At 39.3% G+C, this 27292-nt stretch overlaps 1 protein-coding gene and 1 non-coding gene across 4 annotated transcripts in view; both read left to right on the forward strand.

The window, feature by feature from the left end:
- Positions 1 to 7771: 7771 nt before the first annotated feature.
- On the forward strand, positions 7772 to 7880 carry LOC122894893. The gene has a single exon (XR_006381896.1). It is a non-coding gene; the product is annotated as a U6 spliceosomal RNA (small nuclear RNA).
- A 3087-nt stretch (positions 7881 to 10967) lies between these two features.
- Positions 10968 to 27292, forward strand: part of GABRA5 (gamma-aminobutyric acid type A receptor subunit alpha5) — an 84722-nt gene continuing 68397 nt past the window's right edge. For 2 of the 3 annotated variants that reach the window (XM_044230944.1, XM_044230946.1), the window contains exons 1-4: positions 10968 to 11041; positions 12580 to 12639; positions 13059 to 13218; positions 27156 to 27277. In XM_044230944.1, coding sequence (XP_044086879.1) covers positions 13133 to 13218; positions 27156 to 27277 — 208 coding nt within the window. In that variant the 5' untranslated portion in view covers positions 10968 to 11041; positions 12580 to 12639; positions 13059 to 13132. Of the gene's footprint in view, positions 11042 to 11219; positions 11315 to 12579; positions 12640 to 13058; positions 13219 to 27155; positions 27278 to 27292 lie in introns of those variants that run through there. The other variant, XM_044230945.1, reaches the window with a different exon arrangement.

Genomic DNA, 27292 nt, shown 5'->3' on the forward strand with positions numbered 1-27292 from the left:
AGGATATCAAAATTAATGGGTTACAGCAAAAGCAATTTTAAGAGGGAAGTTCAGAGCCATAGATAACTATATTAAGAAACAAGAAAAACTCAAATAAACAATCCAATTATACCTAAAGGAAAAACAACAACAACTACTACCAAAAAAAAAAATGCATTCCAAAGTTAGTACAAGAAAGGAAATAGCAAAGATCAAAGCAGAAATTAAAGAAACAGAGACTAAAAAGACAATAGAAAAGATCAATAAAACCAGACTTGGCTCTTTAAGAGATAAACCAAATGACAAAACTTTAGCTACAGTCACCAAGAAAAAAAGAGACGGCTCAAATAAATGAAACCAGAAATGAAAGCAGAAACTTTACAACTCATACCACAAAAACGCAAAGGATCATAAGAGACTACTATGAACAATTATACATCAAATTGGGAAACTAGAAGAAATTGATATGTGAAAAAAAAAATAAATACAACCTTCCAGGACTGAATCATGAAGAAATAAAATACTCAAAAAAACCACCATTACTAGTAAGGATATTGGATCTTAATAATAATAGTCCAGGACCAATCAGCTTCACTTGATTTCTACCAAAAATTCAAAGAGTTAATACCAATCTTTCTTAAACCATTTCAAAAAAATACAAGGGAAGCAAACACACCCAAACTTATTTTTGAGGCCAGAATTACCCTGATAGAAAAACAATAAAGAACACAAAAAAGGGTCAATATCCCTGATGAATATAGGTGAAAAAAATCATCAAAAAATACTAGCAAATCAAATTTAACAATACATTATAATGATCATACACCACAATCAAATGAGATTTATTCCATATTTGTAAGGAGAGATCAAAATCTACAAATCAATCCATCAATGTGATGTACCACACTAAGAAAATGAGAAATAAAAACCTTATAGTATCCAAAGATGCAGAAATAGCATTTGACAAAATTCAACATTCATTTATGATAAAAACTCTCACCAGAGTGAATATAAAGAAGATATTCCTCAACATAATAAAGGTCATATATATCAAGTCCAGTACTAACATAATACTCAATAAAATGCTGAAACCTTTTCCTCCATGATCAGGAAAAAGACAAGTATACCTAGTCTCACCAATTTTATTCAACATGGTATTGGAAGTCCTAGCCATAACAAATATTAAAGAAAAATAAATAAAAGGCATCCATCAAAAAAAGAAAAACAAACAAACACACAAAAAATGAATTCTTGCCATTTGCAATGACATGGAGGGAACTAGAGGGTATTATGCTAGTGAAGTAAGTCAATCAGAGAAAGACAAGTATCCTATGATCTCACTGATATGAAGAATTTGAGAAATAAGACAGGATCATAGGGGAAGGGAGGGAAAAATGAAACAAGATGAAACCAGAGAGGGAGACAAAGCATACAAACTCTTAATCTCAGGGGACAAATTGAGGGTTTCTGGAGGAGATGGGGAAAGGAGGGATAGGGTGGCTGGATGATGGACACTGGGGAGGGTATGTGCTATGGTGAGTGCTGTGAATTGTGTAAGACTGATGATTCACACACCTGTACCCCTGAAACAAATAATACATAATATGTTAATAAAAAAGGCATCCAAATTACAAAAGAAGTAAAACTCACTATTTGCAGACAATGTAATACTATATATAGAACACCTTAAAAACTTTACAAAAATAAAACAACAACCCAGAATTAATGAATAAATTCAGCAAAGTTACAGGACAAAAATCAACATACAGAAATCAGTTACATTTCTATACACTTATAATGAGCTATCAGAAAGAGAAGTTTGTTTTTTATATCCCATCTACAGTCACATCAAAAAGAATAAAATACCCAGGAATAAATTTAAGCAAGGAGATTAAAAAACCTGTACACTGAAAACTATGACACTCATGAAAGTAATTGAAAACACAAATAAATGGAAAGATGTTCTATGCTTATGGATTGGAAGAATTAATATTGTTAAAATGTCCATAGTATCCAAAGTAATCTTGAGGATAGATTCAATGCAATCCCTATCAAAAGTCTAATGGAATTTTACACAGAACTGAAGGAAACAATGCTAATATTTGTATGGAACCACAAAGAGTTTAAGTAGCCTAAACAATCTTGAAAAAGAAAAACAAAGCTGGAGATATCACACACCCTGATTTCAAATTACATTACAGAGTTATATATTCAAATCAGACATTGGCATAAAAACAGACACATATATTGGTCGAACAGACGAGACAACCCACAAATAAACCCATGCATTTGTGGTCAACTAATAAATGGCAAAGCATCCAAAAATAAACAATGGAGAAAGGAGAGTTTCTTCAATAAATGGTCTTGGGGAAATTGGACAGCAATATCCAGAAGAATGAAATTGAAAAGCTGTATTCATACACAAAAATTAACTCAAAATGGATTAAACAATTAAATGTAAGACTTGAAACCATAAAATTTCTAAAAGAAACACAGGTAGTAAATTCGTTGACATTAGCCCTTGTTATGAGTTTTAGGATTGACACAAAAACAAAACCAATAAATATGAAAATAAACAAGTGGATCCATATCAAACTAAAAGTCTTCTTCAGAGCAGAGAAAACCATCAACAAAATGAAAATGCGACCTCCCAGATGGGAGAAGATATTTGCAAATCATATATCCAATAAGTTAATAATATCCAAAAGATACGAAGAACTCATGCTAATCTATAGCAAAACATCTAATTTAAAAGTAGGCAGATGATCTAATATAAAACAGATTATTTTTTCCCCAAAGAAGACATACAAAAGGCCCACAGGTACATGGAAACATGCTCAACATCACTAATCATCAGAAAAATGCAAATCAAAACCACAATGAGATAGCACCTCACACTTATTAGAATGGTTGTTATCAAAAAGACAAAAAGGCAGGATAACAAGTTATTTTGAGGAAATAGAGAAAAAGGAACCCTGTGCACTGCTGGTAAGAATATAAATTGTTGGAGTCACTGTGGAAAGCAGTATGGAGTTCCTCAAGAAATTAAAAATAGAACTACCATACCCAGCAATTCCACTTCTGAGTATTTATCTAAGAAAACAACAAGACTAACTCCAAAAGAGAACTGCACCCCCATGTTCATTCCAGCATTATTTACAATAGCCAAGATATGGAAATAAACAAAGAGTCCATCAACAATTGAATGGATAAAGAATATATATATATAATAAATAAAAATATATGTGATATCTTAATGATATGATACAATAATATCCATATATATGGATAAGGAAAAAAATATATATCACATATATGTAAAAATATAAAAATAATATATATTTATATATATATATATAATATATTATTTGGCCTTAAAGAAGAATGATATCAGGGCACCTGGGTGGCTCAGTGGGTTAAAGCCTCTGCCTTTGGCTCAGGTCATGGTCCCAGGGTCCTGGGATCAAGCCCCACATTGCATTCTCTGCTCAGCAGGGAGCCTGCTTCCTCCTCTCTCTCTCTCTGCCTGCCTCTCTGCCTACTTGTGATCTGTCAAATAAATAAATAAAATCTTTTAAAAAAATGATATCTTGTCATTTGCAATGGGATGGGTGAAAAGGGTAATGTATCTTCTCTTCTTAATGATTTTCTTAAAAACATTTCCTCATCTTGCCTACCTTATCATATAATACAGCATATAAGACATATATCACATAAAATATGTATTAATCGACTGCCAGTGCTATCAGTACAGCTTCCAGTCAATAGTAGGTTACTAATCGTTAATTTCCAAGTAAACTTTTGACTGCATTGAAGGTTAGCACCTCAACTCTGTGTTGTTCAAGGGTCAACTGTAGTACTTTTTCTATGGACATTAATTAAACTTTCTAATCAAAAGACAGAGATAGAATAGATGAAAACATGATCCAACTATATGCTAACTACAAGGGACTCATTTTTGATTCAAAGACACAAATAGGTTGAAAATGAAAGGATGGAAAAAGACATTCTATGCAAATAGTAACCAAAAGAGAGCTGAGGTGGCTATAGTAACTTTAGAAAAAAATATACTCTAAATTTTAAAAAAAGTTACAAGAGACAAACAAGGTCACTATATATTAATACAAAGTTAAATAAAAGAAGAAGATAAAATAAATTTAAACATTTATGAATCTAATAACAGATCCTCAAAGTATAAAAAGAAAAATTGATAAGGCACCTGGGTGGTTCAGTCAGTTAAGCGACTGCCTTCGGCTCCTGGGATTGAGTGCTGCATCAGGCTACCTGCTCAGTAGAGAATCTGCTTCTCTCTCTCACTCTGCCTGCTTCTCTGCCTACTTATGCTCTCTATCTCCTATTGAATAAATAAATAAAATCTTTTAAAAAAAGAAAAAGAAATTGATAGTATTGTAAAAGAAAAAAAAAACCAGTTCTTCAATAAGAATTGGAGATTCCAATACCTGCTTTCAATAATAGATGAAACAACTAAATGTTGGAAAGAAAAAATTTTTCTCAAAATTTTAAGATTCTTCTAGCTAGTCTAATAATTAAATTGACTAAATTAAATTGATTAAATTAAATTAAATGGGACAGATTAATAGGAGGAAAAAACAAAGCTTAATTACATACACACAGGGAACTAACAGTGAAATTAAGACCCAAAGAAATAACCAAGGCCAATAGTTTTTATCCTTTTTAGACAGAGATAATAAACTTGTGAGAAGTTGACAGGAAAAAAATAAACATAAGTCTAGGAGCTTCAATTAGTAAGGAATTCTAAATAGAATTTGGGTTGGGGTAGTAAATTATTAGAAAAGTAACTAGGGTTGTTTATACAGCCTTCTTAGCTCTAATTTCCTATCTATGGTGATAGGGATGTCCCTTTACCTCCTGGCACATGGAGGGTATCTTTCACATGGGAGATTTATTTCCTGCTATCTGGAGACAGAGGCAGGAGAGTCAGAGTATTCTTCTTGTACTGGCTTTTTCTTATGTAACTTTTAATTCAAAATAATCAATTTGCCAAAGTGGGTCATTTTGGGCAGCCTGCCCTTGGCCTCTACATGGACAGCAGATAAGTAAAAAATAGAGGACTTAACATCATAAATCAACTAGATTAAAGAGCAATATACAGAACACTCTACCCAACAACAGATTGTCTCCTGTATATGGGGCATTTTCCAGGATAGACCACGAATCAAGGTAGGCCATAAATCCAGTCTCAGTAGATTTTTTTAAAAGATAGATATCATAAAAAGTATCTTATCTGACCACAACTGGATGAAATTAGAAATCAATAATAGAAGGAAAAATTAGAAAAGCAAGATATGTGTGGAAATTAAACAACACAGCTTAAAACAACCAATGGATAAAAAATAAATAACAATGAAATTGAAAAAATTTGAAGAAAAAGTAAAATGGAAACACAATATCTCTAAAAGATATGGGATGCAATGAAAATAATACTGACATGAAAACTGATAGTTCTAAACACTTATTTTAAAAGCCAAGAAAGATCTCAAATCAATATGTTAGTTTCACAGCTTGAGAAACTTGAAGAACATACTACATACAAAGCCAGTAGAAGAAAAGAAGAGCAGAGCAGAGATAAGTGACACAGAAAAGAGAAAAACAGAAAAAAATCAACACCACCAAAAGGTGACTCTTTGAAAAGATTAACAAATTTGATGAACTTTTAGTTACACAGATTGTTAAAAAGTAGAAAGAGGGAGAACTTAAATTAGTAAAATCAGAAATGAATTCGGATGACATTATTTTATAGAAACAAAAAAAATTTTCTCAAATTCATATGAATCTCAAAGAACACCGAATAGCTGAAAAATCTTGAGAAAGAAGAATGAAGCTGGAGGACTCACACTGGTTTGTGAACTTACAACAGAGCCATAATAAACAAAAGAGTGTGGTATAAGCATTAAAAATAATAATAATAAGCCCAGAAATAAATCCCTGCATATATGGTCAAGTGGCTTACCAAAGTGTGCCAAGACCATTCAGTGACAGACAAAAGTAGTCTTTTCCACAAAGGGTGCTTGGAAAACTGAACATTCACATGCAAAGGAATGACTTTGAAACTTCACCTAACTATATGCGAATATGAACTCACCATACGTCAAAGCTAAAACTATCAGACTTGAAGAGAACAACATAGAAGAAAGTTGCATGAGTTTGAATTTGACATTGATTACTTGGATATGACACAAAAAGCACCAGCAACAGCAAAAAAAAAAAAAAAATAGACAAATTGAACGTCATCAAAATTTAAAATTTTAAGCATCAAAGGGCACTATCACTCAGTAGAGAAGCAACATAAATAATAGGAGAAACTATTTTCAAATCATATATCTGGTAAGGTATTAATATCCAGAATATATATTTAAAAAACCCTATCATTCAAAAATGGAAAAAAAGAAACAACCCATTTCAAAACTGGTCCAATCTGTATAGACATTACTTTAAGAAAGTATATACAAATATCCAGTAAGCACATGATGTGATGCTCAACATTACTAATCATTATAGAAATGCAAATCAAAACAATAGTGGCATTATAAAAACAAAACAACCGTAATTGGGTATTTTAAAAACAAAAAAAAATAGAAAATAGGTATTGTTGAGGAAGTGGAGAAATTGGAACTCTTGCTCTTAGGAACGCAGAATACTGAAGTCACTGTGGAAAGCAGTAGGCCGGTTCCTCAGAAAATTAAACATATAAAAAATTAAACATATAATTACCCTATGATCCAAAAATTCTACTTCTGGGTATACACAGAAAAGAACTGGAAGCAGGGGCTTGAACAGGTATTTGTATACCAATGCTCATAGAAACATTATTCACAGTAGTTAATAGGTAGAAACAACCCAAATGTCCACAGATACATGAATGCATAAACAAATTTTGGAATGGAATGTTATTCTGCCTTAAAAAGGAATAAAATACTAATCACATGCTATAACATGTATGAACCTTGGAAATATTATGATAAGTAAAACAAAACAGACACAAAGGGAGAATTATTATATGATTCTACTGATAGGAGATACCTAGAACAGTCAAATCTTTTAGTGTCAGAATTATACGCTTAAACAAGGTTAAGTGTAATTTTATATCAGGCATACCTTACCACAAATAAAAAAGATAATTCATTGTTAATGTAAAAGACAACTGAGGGACAACTTATGTAGAAGTAATGTGTGACAACAGCAAAAAACAACAGAAAAAAAAGAAGTATATTACAAGATTCATATACCATACATGAAATGGCATAATGTTAATTAAAGGTAGACTATGTAATACTTTAAAGGTATCTATTTTAAACTCTAGAACGAGTAAAAACAAAATAAAATAGATATAACAAGTAATACAGAGAAAAATGAAATCAGAATAGAAAATTTTAAGTCTTTTTAAAAACCTCAATTGCTTCAATTGCCAAGTAGTGTAAGTGAAGGAGTCAGGCTAAGTATAAAAATAAATAGACTATATTCTTCTAAGAAGCCCATTCTCAATATAAGTGGAGTAGGGTAGGATGAAAGGACAGAATGTATGCCTATTAATTGTTAAATCTGCTTTCAATTTTTTTCTCTTTTAAGAAAAGCCAGAGATCTCGAGTATTTTCTCACTCATTTCTTTGCTTACTTATTTATTTATGTGAAACCTGGTTTTTAATTGTTTTCTCTAATTTATTTTAAAACAGTACTGGCTAATTAAAACATGGTCATAGTTTATATGTAGCCTTCAGATGACTACTATGGAAGTTCTAATTTAAATAAGGTGAGTGCTCTATTTGGCCGCACAATATACTAAAATTGGAATGATATGAAGAAGATTAGCATTGCCCCTACACAACAATGACACACAAATTAATGAAGTATTCCATATTTAAGAACTAACGAATGAATGAATGAATGAATGAAATGAAAATAAAAGAAATAAATGATGAATTAAAAATACAGAGTATGCTTTCTGTGGATGGAGCATTTATTACATAGCACACCCCGTACCTTCTACCCTTGTTCCTTTGTTCTGTATACCCTTGTTCTTTTGCTTTTTTTGATATTTTCTGTCAAATACTCTTTCAGAGTCCAAATCAAGTGCCATCTTTCCCTGGAATTTTTCTTCCTCTTCTAGTCAAACTTGAGCTTTCGGTTTTCTTAACAATCAAGACTGCCTTGTCTCTGTTTGGGCAAAGCACTTAAAAATCTGCTTTGAATATCCAAGAATCAGCTTATTGTTCCATTAATGAAATAACTCAAACGTCTATTAAAGTCCCAGCATGGGCTGGCACTGTGATCTTCATACCTGCTTTTAGCCTGGATTTTCCTCCTTCCAACACTTTTTCTCTATACAGTTTGCCAAGGTGAATCTCTTCTAGAATTATGTCCTTCCCCATCCAACAAAACTATTCAGTAGCTCCTCTTATTTGCAGGAGGAAGTTAACTTCTCCCCATTTCCTGTCTTCTTGTACCTGGCCCCAGTACATCTGCCTCATCTTACCTCTTGCTTTCTTTACCCTGATTCTTCATAAATACAAAATTACCTACAGTCCCACAAAATTGCCTTATTCTGTACAAGTTCACTCTTAGCTTAGGACATCCTCCACTCAACTTGTCAAGTTCTGCTTCCTCATGGTGATATTGGTTCCCCATTTCAGCCATCTCTACTACACCTGCCCACATGAACAGAGCCTCCCTTCTCGGTCTCTGCTTAGGATGGCACAGAGGGGGTGTTATTGGGGCAAGTGCTCCACCCATTGCCCAGTTTCCCCATGTTCAGCTATTTTAGGCTCTCACACTGGAAACTAAATTCTTAATGAGACTGGTTAACCCTGAGGTTATGTGGAACTGGGGTGCCCTCTACTGCTTTCCAGAACTGTAACTAACTATTTTGCTTTATGTCTTTCAATAAAAGGTAAAATGCTAATGGAACAAATGGGAATTCAGCTGATAGACTGTTATTTCTCAGGGCAAACACTGAATTCTGTATCAAAACAAATAAGCACTATTAAAATGGTAATAAGTATTCCTCTACATATGAGTTTCTATATAGGTTTTGATATGTCATTATTTTACTATCCCCATAGGTCCATCTAACCTAGGGCTCAGTTATATGTTCATAAAAATTAAGAAAAGAGACTGGGTTATCATGTCATCATACAGAAGAGGTAAGTATCTAAGCCACAAGCTTAAATAAATTTAAAAGATTAGATTTTTTTAAGATAATTTCCACTATGTTCCATATGTTCAATATGCACTGAAATTAAACTAATAGAAAGGTTACCCAAAACATAGAAATTTTAAAATTGATTCATTAAAAGAACATAAATGCATTTATAGTGGGTATTTCATTACTTATCAATGATATCTTGATAAGGTGTTATTGTGAAGATTTAATGTAACTCTCACTAATCCCAAAGTAATCTCTGAGTTCTCCACATTTTCTTTTCTTGCAAAAAATTCTGATTGACTTTGTTTCATAACCTGGAAAGCTTTAAATTCACTAGTTATTTGAACTCTTTCATTTGTCTTATGCTGTTTAATCCTGAGAGAAAATTAGCTGTCACCGGTATACCTAAATCTAGAATTCTAAGACCTAAAAGGTGAAAATTATATTAAGTTGATTCTGATTGTTTTTACTGATTTTGACTGTCAACAAGACTATCTCAGTGATAGGCCTTTTGAAAAATTAGAAAATGAAGAAATGTATGTGTTCAAGTTAATCAGTTTAGAATCAGAAAAGCCTTTCAAATGAATATCTCATCTAATTTATATTTCATGCAGAACCACTTAAATCAGAATTATTTAATATTGTGGTAAATGTATATCCAGAGTAACACCTTCCGTATATTTGCTACATCTCATACATTTTTTTATTTCTTGTTCAGAAATATATTTAAAATTACTCATTTTTGGAGAAACTCAGAATTTTTGAAATGTGCAAAAGTATCAGCATGTAACTTAGATTTGGAACACCTGGTATTAGGCACAACTGAAGAATAAAGTAACTTCACACACTGAAAGATTAAAGATCCTTTCTGGAGAAGAGTAAGAGACTTGTCTTTTCTCACAATCATTCTGTTAAAAGTGACTATTAACAATGCAGTGTCACAAAAGCTGTGGAACAATAGTATAAAGCTCATCATTTTCTTGGTGGTTTAACTTTAAATCTTGATCATTTTCTCCCAGATGTTTTCATAGTCAAGAGGCATCTACCTCCTGAGGTACTGGGCTTGCTTTTTGCATCCATCTTATTTGTGCTGCTTGACCCTATTTCCTTCCAGTTGTCTTTAGTACCACCTCGCAGAGTCTGTATCACTGAAACAGAGACAGACATAACTCCACAACCCCAGTACTGAAACCCAGGTATGCATGGGTACCAGCGGCAGTGCAGTGCACCAAGGTCCCGGTCCCAGGAGCTCTCCCGTTGCTTAACCCCAGAGCTGCTCTCACAATCCTAGCTATAGACACGGTTTGTTGTTGTTGTTGTTGTTGTTGTTGTGCTTTGTTGTTGTTGTTGTTTTTGTCAAAAAATAACACTTCGTGGGGGTGGGGAATGTATATTGCGATTAGGTAAGTGTTTAATTCTAATCCAGTTTTGCTCTTTCTTTCCCGTCGCAATGAATTACAGGTAAAAAAGGAGCCTCACTAAGGAGTTCTTCCTCCAGAGAGGAGATCGGGGCATGGAGGCCTGTGGTAGGACTGAAGAGGAACACCAGGTTAGGGAGGTACTCAAGCTTGGACCTAAAAAAGAAAAACTTGGCCCAACGACCTCTGGCTACCGCTTTGCTGACAGTCCCCCTCCACCTTTGCTGTAAAAAGGGGAAACCAGTGGTTATTACAGGAGGCACCAAATATGCTCCTGAAGGCCATCAAGAAACTTCAGATATATGGCCTATTCCAAACCAGGCCAAGCCGCGGGCCCTCAGCCCTCCCCCTCTGCTGAGCCGGCCCGAGGGCGCATTTGGTGAGAGTCTGGCGGCCTCTACCGGAGCGCCTCTGCAGAGGAACGTTCGTCAAACCCAGAGACGACATGTGGCGCTCAGGAGAGGTGAGAGCGAGCGCGCGAGTGCACTGGGGGCGCGGGGGGATCTGCAGCGGGGCAGCGCGCGGCCTCGGGCGCGGCGCAGAGCGGAGCCGCAGGGCGGCGGCGGGAGCGCGGGGCGGTGGATCCGCTCGGCCGGGGAGAACTGGGCAAGTTCGCGCTGGCAGCATGGGGCGGTGACGCCGCACCGGCCTTCCGCGCCTGCCAGCCGGGCGAGAGCAGGCGGAGGAGGAGGAGGACGATGCACCCTCGCCGACGGCTCGCCTTCCTGGCAGCTGGGTAAGAAGATGCGGGCGAGGGTGAGAGAAAGGGCGGCCCCGGCCGGGCGCGCACCCCTCCCCTCGGCTCTCTGGAGCCGCGAACTGCATGGCCCGGGAGGGGAGGTGGAGAGCAGGCGGGGCGCCGCAGGCGGCCGGGAGCGCAAACTTTCCCTCGGCGACTGCGGGGGCAAAGCCAGCGCGGGAGGGCAGGGGCGGCCTGAGCGGTACAGCCTGGCCGGACGGGGCACCAGGGCTCACCGCGGGCCCGCTGGTAGGACTTGGGGTGTGGGAACACACGCCGCCGCCGTCCCTGGAGCCGGAGGGGCGAAATCGCCCACCTGGAGGACCCCGCCAGCCCCGGGGCTCTGAGGCGCTGGGTGTCCCGGCGCTGCTTGCGGGGTGGGCGCGGACTCCGCGGGGGTGTCGCGGGTGGGTTGGGCGGACTGCTAGAGGCCGGGGGTCTCGGAGCCGCCGCTGCACAGCGCGCTCCTCGCCGAGGAGGCTCCGACCTGAGGCTAGAGCAGTGGAGGTGTGTGAGGGCCAAAACGAGCGAGGGAGGGTCGGGGAGCGAGAGGCGCTGGGCGCGCTGCTGCGGACAGGGCGGGTGGCCGACGCTGCCCGGCCGCCGGCGCCAGGTTGGCTAGGCTGCGGCTCCGCAATGCCGCCCCCGCGCCCACCTGCGCCCGCAAACCCCCACGGTGGTCTGGGGGCGGTGGGAGCGGAGCCTCTCTTTGGGGGTCTTGGCTCAGGGCTGAGGGCGGCAGGAGGCGCCGCCCCGGCTTCCCGCATGCAGCGCCGAGTGCTCGCCGCCCGGAGTACGGCCCGGGTCAGGCGACAAGCTCCAGGACGCGCCCAGGCGACCACCGCATGGCATCCTGCCCTTCTCGACAGGAGGGCTTCAGAGGTGGAAGTACCTGTTGTATGTTTCCCAATTCCCGAGTTCGCCAGGGGTCTCCTTGGGAAAATGTTCCTTCTGAACACGCGGTGTTCCTCTGTAGTGTGCACCTATTTGCGTTATGCGCATATCGAGAAATATGTGCCTTCGCTAAGGTTAGTTGCAGAGCCCAGGGACTGTGCCTGCCTGGACTTAAAATGCATTAATTAGGGCCCAGCACAGAGATGAGAGACTTCCCCAAATGTAGTGATTAAGTTATTTAGTTATGGGGACAGAATGCTGAGAAAGCGGCAACCTTCTCTTATAAGCAGATCTTATATTATCGTGATCCTGTAGATTTGTTTCTTAAATGTGCCTTTTTTCCCCTCTTTCCACATACTTTCTCTCAGCACCTTGCAGAACAAGGAGTAGCTTGCTGGCTTTGAACGCGTGGCAAATATTTCAGAAAGGTAAAATGATTCCACTTGTGGATTTGACAGATGCAAAAAAACCCCAAAAAACAAAAAAGCCCACAATCAGATAACTTCAAACATTTAATCTAATAAGACTAATGGGTCATTTGATAATATGTTGAGAAATAAAGCAAAGTATTTGAAATGTGTAAGAAATAAATTAGAATGAGTCTGCACTCTGACTAAAAGTGGAAATTAAGCCCTATTGTAACTCCTTTTCATGCCCCAACTTACTGCCTAGTAGACACAGATAACACAGTGGAGCTGTGTTGGTGAAGGACGGCCAGGTTCCTTTCTCTTTGTAAATTGTGCTGCTGGCAGTATGAGTTGATTTCAGGAGTTGTCACACACACACACACACACACACACACACAAACATTCATGTTGTATGCTTTCTCCCTTTGTGTACCTTTCAGCTTCAAGATCAAGTTGGAGAAAGGAACAGTTATTCTTCAAAATTCATCTGCTTCAACTATTATTCTTATTGGGAATGGACAATGGAATGTTTTCTAGCTTTATCATGATAAAAAACCTCCTTCTCTTTTGTATTTCCATGAACTTAGCCAGTCACTTTGGGTGAGTTACCGTCTATGCTTTAATTTTATGTGTTTGGTGCACAAGTGCCTTTAAGAAACTTTGGTGACTAGTACATCAGCAAACCCTCCCTTTCGTCTTTGCAGTCCCATGCCCTTCCATTTGTTGTAAATAGAGTCCTCACGCTACCCCATGCTCTTGTTTTGAGCAGGGCTGTGCCACAGAGTATGTTTTCAGAAATGGAAGCAGAGGTGGTTTCAGAGGAGTCAGCTGTGTTTTCTCCTACTCAGGTTAAAACAAGATTTCTAAGTTCTCATGCATGAAGGACACTTACTGATTGTCAGTGTTTTGGTTGCCTTCCTTGGTTCCATTATGCAAAGCAATTGCCTTGACAGCCAAATCCACACTGTGTGGCATTGACAAGGACGTAACAGTGGTCCTGGCCTGAGGCAAAGGCTTTGAACAGTGGCCACCTGAATGCGGGTGTAGAAACTACTACGTGTACTAGAAACTACACGTGTCTGAAGATCTGCAAGACACACCTGGCCATCAGGCATTATTGATTTCTGGAAGGTCTTTCATATTGACCTTTAGTATTAGCATACTGATTATAATCTTTTTGTTTTGTTTTGTTTTGTTTCCATCAAACTAGGCATAACCAACATTCCAGGCAAGTGTTCTTATGGGTGCTGATCCTCCTCTCCTCTGACCTCCCCAAAATTGTTCTGGCTAATCGAAAGGAGTATAACTTGAAGTTGATGGAGCATAATTAAGAAATTAAATTTCATGACAAAAGTTGTCAAGCACTTGTTCCATAAAAATTGGTTCCGAAAGTTCCACGGTGTAGTCCACACTCACGTAAATCATGGAGGGATCTTGAGCATGCAGCAGCTCTCTTACCACCCAGAGACCCCTTCTCTCTGGCCAGTAGGGAGGACCCTCCCAGGTACATAACATTCTCTGTCCTGTGGTCATTTTCTGCTCTTCTGACCTTTCCAGGTCTCTACAGAGGAGAGAAACTGTGACCATTAGCAGTTGCCATGGCTGGTAAACGCCCACACTGGGACTGTAATCCAGGTCAGCCAGGGGCATGCTCGTCCCTCAGCATTGTCAGGACGGCAGCCTGAGCATGCTGATATGCACAGCCAGAGTATTCCCTTGGGACAGAGTATTCATTGTTATTCTTGCCTTGCTGGTGGTCTTGACTTGACATCTCCCCTATCCTGTCTTCAGTTTCCTTATCTGTTCAATGAAACTTTCCCTTTCCAAAGTGTCTCCCAGCTGTCAAATCCTATCAACTGTGGTGTTCCAGGTGTTCTCCTGAATGAAAACGTTGTAAGTGAACTCATACATAGTATTCACATTTCCAAGTAAAGACATGAGGTAGTTAGTATGTTTATTGACATACCGCATGTATTTAGCAGTATTTCAGAGGTGAAGAGTATGCTAGGATTGGAAACATTTTCTTTTTAAGATTTTGGTCCAATCTATTATCGTGAATTTGCATTCTGTAGGCATGAAGTTTCTACACTCCCTGGTGGCTGTTAGTCTGAAGTATGAAGTCATGTGCATATATGGAGGCTAGACATTAGACGCAGCTATGCTTTCTTATTTAATTTGGTGGCTTTCGGAGGTCAACTTCAAAATAGAGAGATAATTGCTAGTTTCCAGAAGCTAACACTGTGCAAGTGGTATAGGACACTTCAACCTCCCCATAGAATTAGCTGTGAGAGAAGTTTTGAATTTTAGTTTTATGCTCAACAGTCCATCCTGAAACAATGCCTACCAACTGCAGAAAATCTGTAAGACACAGAATATCACATAAAAAAAGAAAATGTCCTTAACTCCACCATACAGAAACAATCATCTTTTATATTTTGGTGTCTTCTTTCATTTGCCTCTATGCATATTTTGATACAGTTGGGATGATATTGCACCTTCAGTTTTGTACTGTGCTTTTTTCATGCTTTTTTTGTTATTACAGTTTCTTTAAAATATATGATTTAAAAATGGATGAATATTATTACACTGCATGAATGCTTCATCATCTGCTACTTCTCTAATTTGGGGTGTTTACATTCTTTCTGATTATGCTGTATAAATTTTCCTATAGTGAACACATTTGGCTTTAACTGTTTTAAATATTTGAGACCATTTCTATTAGAAGATATTTCTATAAGTTGATTTTTATATCAGGTTCCCTCAGTGCTTTTAACTTGTGACCCTGTGTGTCCAGTTGCATTCAGTGAAGTGGGATCACCAGTAAAGTGAAAGGGTGGGTTTCAAAAACCCTGGCCAGCCACAAAAGCCATTTTAACATCTGGGAGCATAAGTTTCTATTGATTTTCCTTCTTATACAGGAGCCTTCTTATACAAGGCTCCTCTCACTTGCTTATACTTTAAATGTACTTAGGAATTAACTTTGTTAAATTGCAAAGAAAGTTTCATAGGACTCATTTGGCTTAAAATCTTGACAAAATAACAGCTATGCAATCTGGAACACCTATTGTTATGTTATCTGCTTTAGGTAAATCCTAGGAGGAACCTTATGAGCTAAACACTTATTAGCCCAGTCTTACAGTCTGGGAAGGTAAGAGAGAAGGAGCTAACCCAGACAGGAAGCCAAGATTTCTTACTTAGCACTCTTCCGTGATTCAGCCCTGGTGGTCCTTGGCTACGTGGAGCTTGCTTGGCTGGTCTGAGTCAGACCAATCTATAGGGGGCGGGGAATGCAATTCTGGAAGGCATTCTCTGCATTGGGGTAGAGAGAGTTTTCTGTTCTGAGATTAGGGGGAGAAAAAGAGTGATGGTAAGCTCTGTCTTTTCCCCCTAAAGAACGCATTTGTTTGATTAGGTTTCAGAGAAAGATGAAAGGGGCAGCATGAAGGCCCTAAATTTGAACATTTCGGGACAAGAGAAATACTGACTTCTGCAGATGTTTAAAAGAAACGAGATAACTGGTGGAGAGCAAAGAGGGTTACAGAAGACCAGTCAGGGAACAAAAGGAAAAAAAGGCGAATGTGAGCTTTTGTGCATATACTTAGCGTTTGTGACAAGTATGTGGATTTGGGCAATCAGAAAATTTATAAATGTGATAAGTAAAACATATTTGGTGATTATGTAAGATAATTAATGTGAAATTGCTTTGAAAATATACGAGTATTCTTTCTTTTGCTTCTTCCAATTTGATCAGAGTCACCAGCAGCTCATTTTCAATAGCCTTTATAATTCTTTTATTAGTTTTAAGTTATATAACAGAGAATGAGTCAAACATATAATGGGACAGAGGCCTTATTTGACTGTCAGTCTTATGCTATGTCACGTTCAGAGACATGGTATTATTTGAAGCATTGTAATTATTTTAACAAGACCAGTAATCAGAAGAACACAGTATCGAAAAACTAGCACAGAAACGATATTTGACTCAATGTAATGTCCAAATACGTAATATTAAATTTAAACTGGAATTAATTTATTATCATTTGAAAAATCACAGTTTATCAGACTTGACAGACCAGTGATAATTTTAAGATAAATTTGAGGATTATCAACTTAATAATAAGGTAAAATTTATTTTCATTCATTTATTTGTATTAAATATATTTTAGGGGTTTATCTATTGGAAAACAAAAACTGCATTAGCATTTTATTACATGGGAACTACAATTAAATATACTTTAGAAACCATGTTTTATCATTTGCAATTAAAAGGAGATTCTTGTAGGAGTAACTTACGAACATGAACAAAGTTATTCTTTATTTGTCTACCTAAGTATGCTAACCTGGACCTTTGGTTTCATGAAGAGAGCTTTCTCATACACGTTCTCAAGGACGGTTCTTTTCTTTTAACTGGAGCAGAAAGTACATTCTCTCTGAATCATTCAAGTACTCACAATGTCTTTTTAAATGGCATGTTTTCTCTTATGAATCCCCAGATGGCAAGTTCTTTCTGCACCGTAGCTGCAGGTTCATGAGGCACAGGACAAACGGTCATTGTAACAATTATAAAAACACATGGAAGCATCACCTAAGCAGTTGGGACACTTGCAGGAGGTGGGATATCTAAGTGGAGGCCCCAGGGATAGCCAGAGATCAGAAGGGTAGTTCTTCTGCATAGCAAAAATTTTAGGTGACTAGGACTTTGCTACAGAGTAATACCCAATATATATATATATATATATATATATATATATATATATATATTTAAGGTACCAAAAGAAAATACTTTCCAATCATGTAGAGAGGAAACTTTTAGCATGTTCGTCATGCCAACAGGCAGTGAGCTAAGTAAAGCTTAGAAGGACAGTCGGCCAGCACCGACCCAGCCGACCCGGTCTGGCGATCAGCTCCAAGATGAGTCACTGGCTGGGTTCAAGGGGAGAAGGAGATTGTGGGCTTTTGGATTTTTACAAAGGTGCAATTGTATAACATGCATATTTTAACTGGTGTGAAATTTCAGAGGAAAATATTAGAATCAAAAGTAAAAAGATATCTTAGAACTCTGTTGGTAGCAACAGTAATTAACAGTGTTTATATGGGTATATCTCCTTCATTTCTAGAAGGCCATTTCAAAAAATGTGCTATTTAATTTCTTACTACAAATTTTTTTTTTAAAAAAACTCCTTTTGTAGATGAAAAGAGTTCAGGCTGACGAGCATAGGGAAATGTGTCTGAATTTCATGGGAAAGTGGCAGAATCAGGATCCATATCAGAGATCAGGACCTGGGCCAGTCCTCTCCATTGTGGGACCTTCTCCAAAATGTCCTGATATGTTGATTGCAGTCTAAAGGGAAAGAACGGGGGTGGAAATCTATACATTGGAAACAAAAGAATATTCTAATCTAGAACTCAAATAACACTGTTCTAAAGATAGTGTGTCTACCACTGCCCAAGTAAAATCAAACGCAAAATATCTCCTATGAAATAAAATATTATAGAGAAGTGATCATATGAGGGAAAGAAAGATGTGCCAGGAAACAGGCTTCAGTGACTCATTGAATACTCTGTTTTATTTGTATTTATTTAACAATTCATTTAAAGATCAAAAAGCAAACCTAAAAATATATTAAATCCAGAACCAGATCATTTTCAATTTTAACAAACAAAAAAAATTGGGCCATTACTCTACAATCGAATTGTATGTCCTGTTTTAGGACCCCTGTCAAGTATATAATAGTGTTGGGTATCACTTTGACAGAGAGCAGTCAGGTACTTCTGATCTCTGTTGCTGCACACTTGCTGTGTGGCTGTGGAGGAATTTCTAAACCTGCCTGCAACTCAGTTTCCTAATCTCAAAGTGGAGTTATTAATGGATCCCACGTCACAGGGCTGATATGGAGAATACGTTGCCAAATGTATGCTAAATGCTGAAACAAGGCCAGGTGGGGGGGGGTGTGCTGAGTATAGGCTAGCTATCTTTTTAGATGTTGGGACCAGAAGGCACCCAAGGTTTACTAAGACCTACAGGGCAAGCACGGTGCTGGGCCTAGGGCCAGAGCATGGCAAAGTCAATAACCTTAATCATGTCTGCAGAGTCTCCCTTGCCATGTAAAGTAGGACATCCACAGTCACAGTCTGGGATTAGGGTGTGAGCATTAGGCATTAGAGAACAATGCCTTACTGCTGCATCAATGTGCCAGGAACTGTTCTAGGTGCTAAGATCCTGCAGTGGGCAGAGATTGCCTGCCTTCAGGGAGGGTACATTCTCCTGTGCAGTGAACAAATACATTCAGTTGGGACACAATTGCCATGAAGAAACAGAGTAAGAGACAGTGAATGTGCTAGAGACAGATGACTTAGGAAACATCTAAAGGCAGTGAAGACATGGGCAGTGCTGTGTAGAGAAGGTTGAAAGGTGAGCGGAGCAGTGAATGCACTGGCATGCTTGGCATGGAAGGGGCAATGAAAGCAGTATAAGGAAGGGGGGGTAGGTAGGAGGCTTAATCAGAAAGGCAGTGGGGAGAGGAGAGGGTCAGATCATGAAAAACCTTATAGGACATGCTAGGTAGTACCAAGAAGAGTAGTTGGCTGTTATAGGTCATAGAGGGTCTTTGAGGGGTTTTAAGTAGGAGTGAAGTATGACCCAATTGAGATGTGACAATAATGTGACTTAAAGTTTAAAGGTTGCTCTGGCTGCTGAGTGGAGGATAGAATAAAATCTGGGGTGGAGATGGTTAGTAGAGGAAGGAGCAGAGATGGCATTTGAGAGAATACAGCAGCACAGGGAAGGAATGATTTGTTAATGGGTTGATGAAAGAAAGGAGTCAAGGATGATACCCCTTGCCCCCAGATATTTGACCTAAGAACGTGACACATTCAATTGCCTACTATTGAGCTAGAGAAGACAGCAGGAGAAAAAGTTCTAGCAAAAATCATGAGTGCAGCTATAGATGTGTTAAGCCCTGTTAGATATCCAAGGGTCCAGACAGGCTATTGGACATAAAAGTCCAGAGGTCAGAAAAAGCCTGGGCCTGGAAACATGAATTGCAAGTCTTTCATCTATGGCGGATATTTAAAGCCACTAGACTGGATGAGATCATTTAGGATTGACTGTAAACCAAGTAAAGTTACCTAGACTGTGCCCTGTCTAAGTTTAGGAAGGTAATGGGGTGAGGGCAAGCAAGAGGAGGAGGCCAGTGAAGATAGGAAGAACAAAGAGAGCAGCATCCCAAGGCCCGGTGGAGAAAATGTTGTGAGAAGGGAGACATGGTCGGATGAGGACTGAGGCTTGATTGTTGGATTTGACAGTGTTCAGTAGCCTCCAGATGACAGGCTTCATTGGAATGCACACAGCAAAAGCCAGACTGGAGTGGGTCCAAGAGAAGGGAGGAGAGGCAGCAGAGGTTTCTAGTGTAGACAACTCTTTTTTTTTTTTTTTTTTTATTTGACAGACAGAGATCACAAGGAGGCAGAGAGGAAGGCAGAGGGATAGGGGGAAGCAGGCTTTCTGCTGAGCAGAGATCCCGATTCAGAGCTCAATTCCAGGACCCTGGGATCATGACCTGAGCCAAAGGCAGAGGCTTTAACCCACTGAGCCACCCATGTGCCCCTCTAGTGTAGACAACTCTTAAGTGAGTTTTGAGATGAGGGGCAAAGAATGAAACAATAACTGGAAGGAATATGAGGTGAATGAGAGATGTTTTAAAGACCTGTTACATTGCAGCAAATGTAATTACTGATGGGAATGATTGGGAAGGGAGAGAAAACTATGTGAGATCAACACAGGATGGTTTATGTGCAGCATAATCACATATTTAGGGCATCCTGTGTGATTGGGGAGAGTCTAGGGAAATGTGGGTAGGATTAGATGAAGGGAGTGTGGCCTGCAAGAAGGGAGACCTATGTTTTACCTTGTAGGCTATAGGATTCTGAGCAGGGCTGTAGTGATAGGGATAAGAGTTGAGGCTACATGAAAGGTGCAAGCAGGGGTAAGCTAGAGAACTGTGTAGGGAGCTGATAGACAGCAGTGGAGAGTGAACCCGATGGCAGTGGGAACAAGCTAAGAGTTCTGGCATAATTTCATGGCCATGACTTTGTGCACATGAGACACATTTCAAGTCCATGGTTCCACCACAAGAGGGGATGACTCTTACTGGGAAACTTGGAATTGCCTTTCATTGTCTAGCTAGTGTCTACCATGTTTGTTATTTTCTTTTATGTAGTTTTTGAAATGGTTAAAGTAGCGTGCAATGGAAATTTCAGGAAAACATCACAAAATGGTGCCACTTCGAGGTATTTATTTAATAAGGTGAAAGTGACAAGCAAATAATCTGAAGATCTATTTCTCAGAAGTAATTAAATACTGGAGAAAAAAATGTAGAAATACAATTTAAGAAGACAGAGAAGCTGCCACTTAAAAGCAATCTAGTTCAGTTCCCAAAGTAAGTTCATTGCCATTATTGATCCCATCTTATGTAAATCAAAAATGGCTATCAACATAAGCGGAGATGACATCACAAAGAAATGTGATGTTATCACATTGCCTTCAGTAGCAACATTTGTGGAACAGTTCTCAACAGGTTTTTCTAAACCCCGGAAATTACGACATAACTGTTGACCTTGTACTCCTTTAAGTGCCAAAATAAGACACCCTCAGGCATCACCTGATGAAATACCTTTAAAGCTGGAATCTGCAGCATATCCTTATTACTATCATTATTATCATTAGAAATTATAATAATGGTAGATAAATAGATAAAGTTATGTTAGAGTAAAATCCTTCACAGTTCCTGAAAAAGAAACTTACTCTGAGATTGAACTAATGATACAATTCCCCTTTCAGAGTAATGTGTGGATTCTACTGCAGGGTTAACTCTGTGTGATAACTGGCTAATTTGGGGGATAGTTTGCTTGGGAGTCCCTTTCCTGTTGTACTCAGACTCTTCCTTATATCCGCCCTCAGAAATCTTGTTGCCTCTGTCACCACTGACATGGCCTTAGTAACTGGCCTCTATGCCTCTGGGCTTGCCTTTGCCAAGTCCATCATCCACAAAGCGCCAAACGGCCAGAGGGAAATAAAGTGCACCTGTTTAAATGCTTTAAAGCTCCCACTACCTTGACTGACTCCCACTCCCACTGACTCTAGGAGTGCAGCATGGCATGTGAAGTCCTTTATGGTTTAATGTATGCTGTCTCTCCACTAGCATGCGTTACTTTACTCACCAAAGATCTTTCGTAACCTCTACAAGCATCATTGTTTTCTTTCCCATGTCCACTGGTCACAACTCCTTCAACATCCCCTTCTTTGATTGAGAGCAGGTCAGTTCTCCTTTCTGGTAGCCCTGGACAGAGCTCCGTCTCTTTCCTTTAGGTTCCTAGAATGTCTTGTGCATCCTATAGATCCCTACACTTACCATGTTCTGTTGAAATGCTCTGTGAATGTGACCGATTCTTTTAGAACACAGCTGTGTCCTGCAGGTTGGGAATACTATCTTTGTCATCTTCATATACCCAGTACTCACCACAGTACAAGATAATTAAGTGGTTGACCTTCCAAAATACATTGTTGAGCTGAGCTGGTGAAATAAACACTGAGCCTAATCATATAGCCTCTTGAAGACATAATGGGGGAGAGAAGCTCTCTGAAGTCATGTAGAATCACTCTGGTTGTTGGCTTAAAGAGCAGCCTTTCCATTTCTAATCTAGATAGGCCTAGAGCCACCAGGGCTGCACACAAGCATCACTTGGGGACCTTAAAAAAAATAATAATACTGGTTCTTGTTTCTCCTGGATCGATTAAAGCCACATCTCTAGGGCCTAGAAATCAGAAAGAAGTTAGTGCAGGAGACCAGAATCAAATGCCCTGAAGAAGTAGTAAGACAACAAGGAGGGGTGAGAAATTTACACAACTGCCAGGAGTTTACTCTTTCTGAGGATGCTCATATTTCCTTTTCTTAAACACTCTGTTAAATCCATTTGTGGACCAAATTACTTGAGATTCTCATTCTGACTTCATCAGAAGTCCCTGAATGGCCCAGAACTTCAAGTTGGATGGAGTTCCATTGCATAGCTTTTTGAGAAGCCCATCCACACCCCTGAGCTTCATTCTGCTGTCCTACTGCACATCCATGTCCTTATGCATTTCACAGCCACCGCCTTCCTTTCTCAGCTTAGAATATGGGACTCAGTGGCCTTATTTCCTTATTTTTCAAACTTTCTTCAAATTTTAAAGTCAATGTAAAAGAGTTTAAGTTTAGTGATCAAGATCTTGTGTATTTTGTGCAGAACAATATTTGAACAAGGAAATCTCACGATGTTTTAAGAAGAATGGTTGATTCTATATTTCCTTTATTATTTTGTTTTATTTTTTAAATATTTTATTTATTTATTTATTTGAGAGAGAGAGAGAGAGAGAGAGAGAGTGCGCGTGCACACACGAGTAGGGTGGAGGGCAGAGGGAGAAGCAGACTCCCTACTGAACAGGGAGCCCTGACACTGAGCTGGATCCCAGGACTCCAGGATCATGACCTGAGCTGAAGGCAGATGCTTAACTGACTGAGCCATGCAGGCATTCCCTACATTTCCTTTATTATTTCCTTTCTAGAACAATCAATAATCTGTCAGTGTTGGAACTCTTCACATGGACTAGATATGACATTTTTTTTTAGACAAAATGCACTAAATATAAGGAAACAGTTCATATTTTAAGAAAACCTAGTTAATTAAGATCAATACTGAAGGGTCAGCCACCAAGCTTTTAAAATATTTCTTATATGTGCAAGGCTATTCTCAGTAATAATGGGGATCTGGCCTCAGCTCACAAAGATCTACTCCCCCACACAACTGAGCCTTTAGCTTCTCCTTGAAGCAATTGTGTACTCACAGTTGACCTAAGATCAGCAGAGATCCTTGGTTGTAGTCAATACAATTAAGAAAAACTGAATTGGAATGCCGACAAGCTCAAGCCTGCTGTCTGATCCTAAGTGGAGTGAGCGGTCAAAGAGATGAGGGCATCTTATGTTTCCATCTGGAGGCCTCATAGATGTAACACTAAAGGCATAGCGTTTTTGTATTATTTTGTTTTTCATGTGGTTTCAACTAACCAAAATGGAAAAAAGCAAGCTGAAGTTACTTTATACCTTAAGAGCAGTCCTCACAGATTATGCACCTTGAGAGAGGCACACCTAAGTTTGCCAAAGATCTGTGAGATTCTCCTGTGTGCAGTCATATCACATGTGTTTTAGGAGATGGGGAGGACCTTCCTCTCCATGGCTGTGGAAATGTTGCATTTCATAACCACACGCTGCAAATTAAGCATTTTTGAGGATAATCTGCGACCTCAGAAGGCTTCCTGGTTGTTCCTGAGAGAAAACCTCAACTCCTGCCCTGATAAGCATTTTCAGAGATTCTTTTTTTTTTTTTTAAGATTGTATTTATTTATTTGACAGACAGATCACAAGTAGGCAGAGAGGCAGGCAGGAAGAGAGAGGAGGAAGCAGGCTCTCCGTGGAGCAGAGAGCCCGATGCGGCGCTCGATCCCAGGACCCTGGGATCATGACCTGAGCCAAAGACAGAGGCTTTAACCCACTGAGCCACCCAGGCACCCCGAGAGATTCTTTTAGAATGTTTCCTACCGCCTAGGTCCTAACTTCTGTAAAAAGAGAGAAGTCACAGAAAATTTCCAGCCATGGCCTCTATTGTAAATAGGCCCTTAAATAATTACAAGAAGCAGTTATAGCAGAACAGGGCCGACACTGAAATTGATCAGTAACTGGAAGGTGAGATTTGAAATGCTTAAGCCTTGCATTCATTGCATTGCTCTTGGCAATGATTTGGGTATTTGTGAAATAGGTTTCAGAGCCAGGTGAGATAGTGTTTCTTTGGAACTGTAGTGAAGCAGACAGAGTACCAGAGGGCCAAGGGAGGCAGCGGTCATGAAGATGATCCCTACAAGCTCACAGTGTCTGGAACATCTTGGATGGTCAGTGATGTAGTCAAGGTTTGTCTCCTAATAGCCAGGGCTGTTCAGATCAAATGTAATTTAAGAACACTTCACGACAGATAATAAATAGCTTAGAAAAACATACTTGAAACACTGATATACTTTTTCTTTTCTCTTTTTCTGATTCATAGTGATATTTTTATTTTTTAATAAAAATTGAGATATAACTGATCATATAATGTGTTGATTTGATACATGTATATATTACAAAAGGATTACCACTGTAGCCTTAGCTAACACCTCCATCATTTCTCATAATTATCATTTCTTCAGAGGCTCCTGGGTGGCTCAGTTAGTTAAGTGCCTGCCTTCAGCTCAGGTCATGATCTTAGGGCCCTAGGATCAAGCCCTGCATAGCGCCCCTTCTGGGCAGGGAGCCTGCTTCTCCCTCTCCCTCTGCCTGCTGCTCCCCCAGCTTGTGCTCTCTCTGTCTAATGAAAAAATTTTAAAAAAATCCTTTCTTTTGTGGCTAGAACATTTAAGAGAATCTTTTGGCAGTTTTGAAGTTTATAATATAGTAAGTGACTGTAATCACTATTCTGTGCATTAGATCTCCAGAACTTTCATCTTCTAGTTACAAGTTCGTATTTTTTGACTGGCATCCCCAGAATTCCCCACCCGTAACGCCTGCTAACTGCCATCCTACTATTTCTGCAAGTTTTTTTTTTAGATTGCACAAAGAAGTGATCTGCTTTCTTTGCTACTGTGCATGCTCTCCCCTCCATGCTAAGTTAAAGAGCCAGTGAAGTGCCCCTCCCCAACCCAGACAGTTAGACATGGCCTAGAATTAAATAATCAAACTTGTTGATAAGAGTTATGACCACCATAAGAAGTGGACAGTGAGGACAGATTTAGTTTGAGCAGTTTACTCAATTGGGCAAGTACAAAATGTCACTGTTTCTTTCTCTCCCAGACTCAGGGGACAGTGGTAAGGCCTGTTACCACTGGTATTAGGTCTGTGAGGCTGAAGTTTTCATCATTCTCAAGAGTGAAACTATGGTGGATGTAAGAGAAAGGGAATTTGATATTTTCAAACACTGTCACAGAGTAAAAAAAAAAAAAAAAGTCTGTGGGCTGCATATGAACAGGACTGAATTTTAGCTTGTTAGAGTTTCAACTGTATGCTTAATGGTGATGTGAAAATTAGATCAAAAGAACTTTATAGTCTCTCATTCAAAAGGGAATAGCTTTAAAGCGGTAAAGAATTGATCTGTTTAGATGCAATCAATACAAATGACTGAGTTTCAAGAACTGGGTGGGGCAAGCATACATCGATTCTGCCCTCAACATCCAACTGCTGATGGTTGGTCTTACTCTCATTTCAGAGAATTTATGGCAAAGGAATCGCCATTAGTAGAGCTGGGGCACTGTAAGAGACACTTCAGGGAAATCCCAGGGATCTCCTGTTCTTCTCCCAAGTGCCCAGGGTGCTAACTTCCTGGGACCCACAGCTGGCTTTCAGCGGCATAAGTTCTACCCAAAGCCAAGCTATACGTGTAGGTCGAGGTCTTGGTAATTCCAAACATCTTGCTTTTTTGCAGCATTTGAAAGCAGCCGTAGAAACCTGTGGTGGGATCCGTGTTCCTGAGGTGTATTACCTTCTTCTAGACGTAGGGTTTTCTTTCCCTCCCAAATAATTTCCTCAGTTTGCCCACGTCTGCTTGAGACAGTTTCTCATTTCCATCTGCTCCAGATCATCCACACAAGTGTTTGGAACCTGGATAAATGCACTGAATTGGAAAATCCAGGACTGTTCTAGGTTTTTCTTTGAAGGTTCATCCTACTCTTCTTGGGGTTTTGCTCTAAGTCTGATATGCTGGGTCATTCAGAATACGGTGCTCCCTGAGTCCCTGATCTGAGGTGATGCTGAGTAAACCCTGAGGAGGGTTTTCAGTCCAGTCTTTATAATTCATGTCCCCTGGGTCCTGTGCCTTGGTTGGAGCTGAATGTGCCAGCAACAAGCAGTACCGATGAGTGAGGAAGCCCAGAGACATTTCACAAACTTGATTGTTTCTGTCACCATATGCTCTAATTCTGGCATTCTGCTCATGGCACAAATGCTCCCAATTAGGGATGCAGTGAAATTTGGGCCCACCAGTCTTTCGAATTGCATCATTTTGAACATCTTTTCCACACTCCACTGCTCATTACAGGTGATTCATTAACAATATGAAAACTCATTTTTTCTGTGTTTAAACCAAACATCTGAACTCTCCTAAGAGTGGATTAGGCACTGCTAGTCTAAGTTTTAAAAATGTCTATAATCCTAATAGAAACTGTGCCTCAGAATCAGGCAGAGATGGTTTTGAGCATCATGTTCTGTTGATGGGTGACCAGCCCAGAGCCAGCACACTCTATGGAAAGTCCAGAATTAAGGATTGTCTGTGAAAAACAATAGCCTAAATTAATAGAGGAGATGTTTTTCAGGTGCCCTCCCTCCAAGGCAAGTCGCCCTATCGTTTTCTGGTTTCTGTATTTTGAGAAGAATTTGTAAAAAATATTTAATGCACGTTTGAATTCTTGCTTCTCTGTTAAAAAGCTTTTCACAGATGCCAACCAGTTCAGTAAAAGATGAGACCAATGACAACATCACAATATTTACCAGGATCTTGGATGGGCTTTTGGATGGCTATGACAATAGACTGCGGCCTGGCCTTGGAGGTGAGTAGGTTCTCC

Source organism: Neovison vison, chromosome 13 (assembly GCF_020171115.1).
Source record: "Neovison vison isolate M4711 chromosome 13, ASM_NN_V1, whole genome shotgun sequence".
NCBI classification, from domain to species: domain Eukaryota; kingdom Metazoa; phylum Chordata; class Mammalia; order Carnivora; family Mustelidae; genus Neogale; species Neogale vison.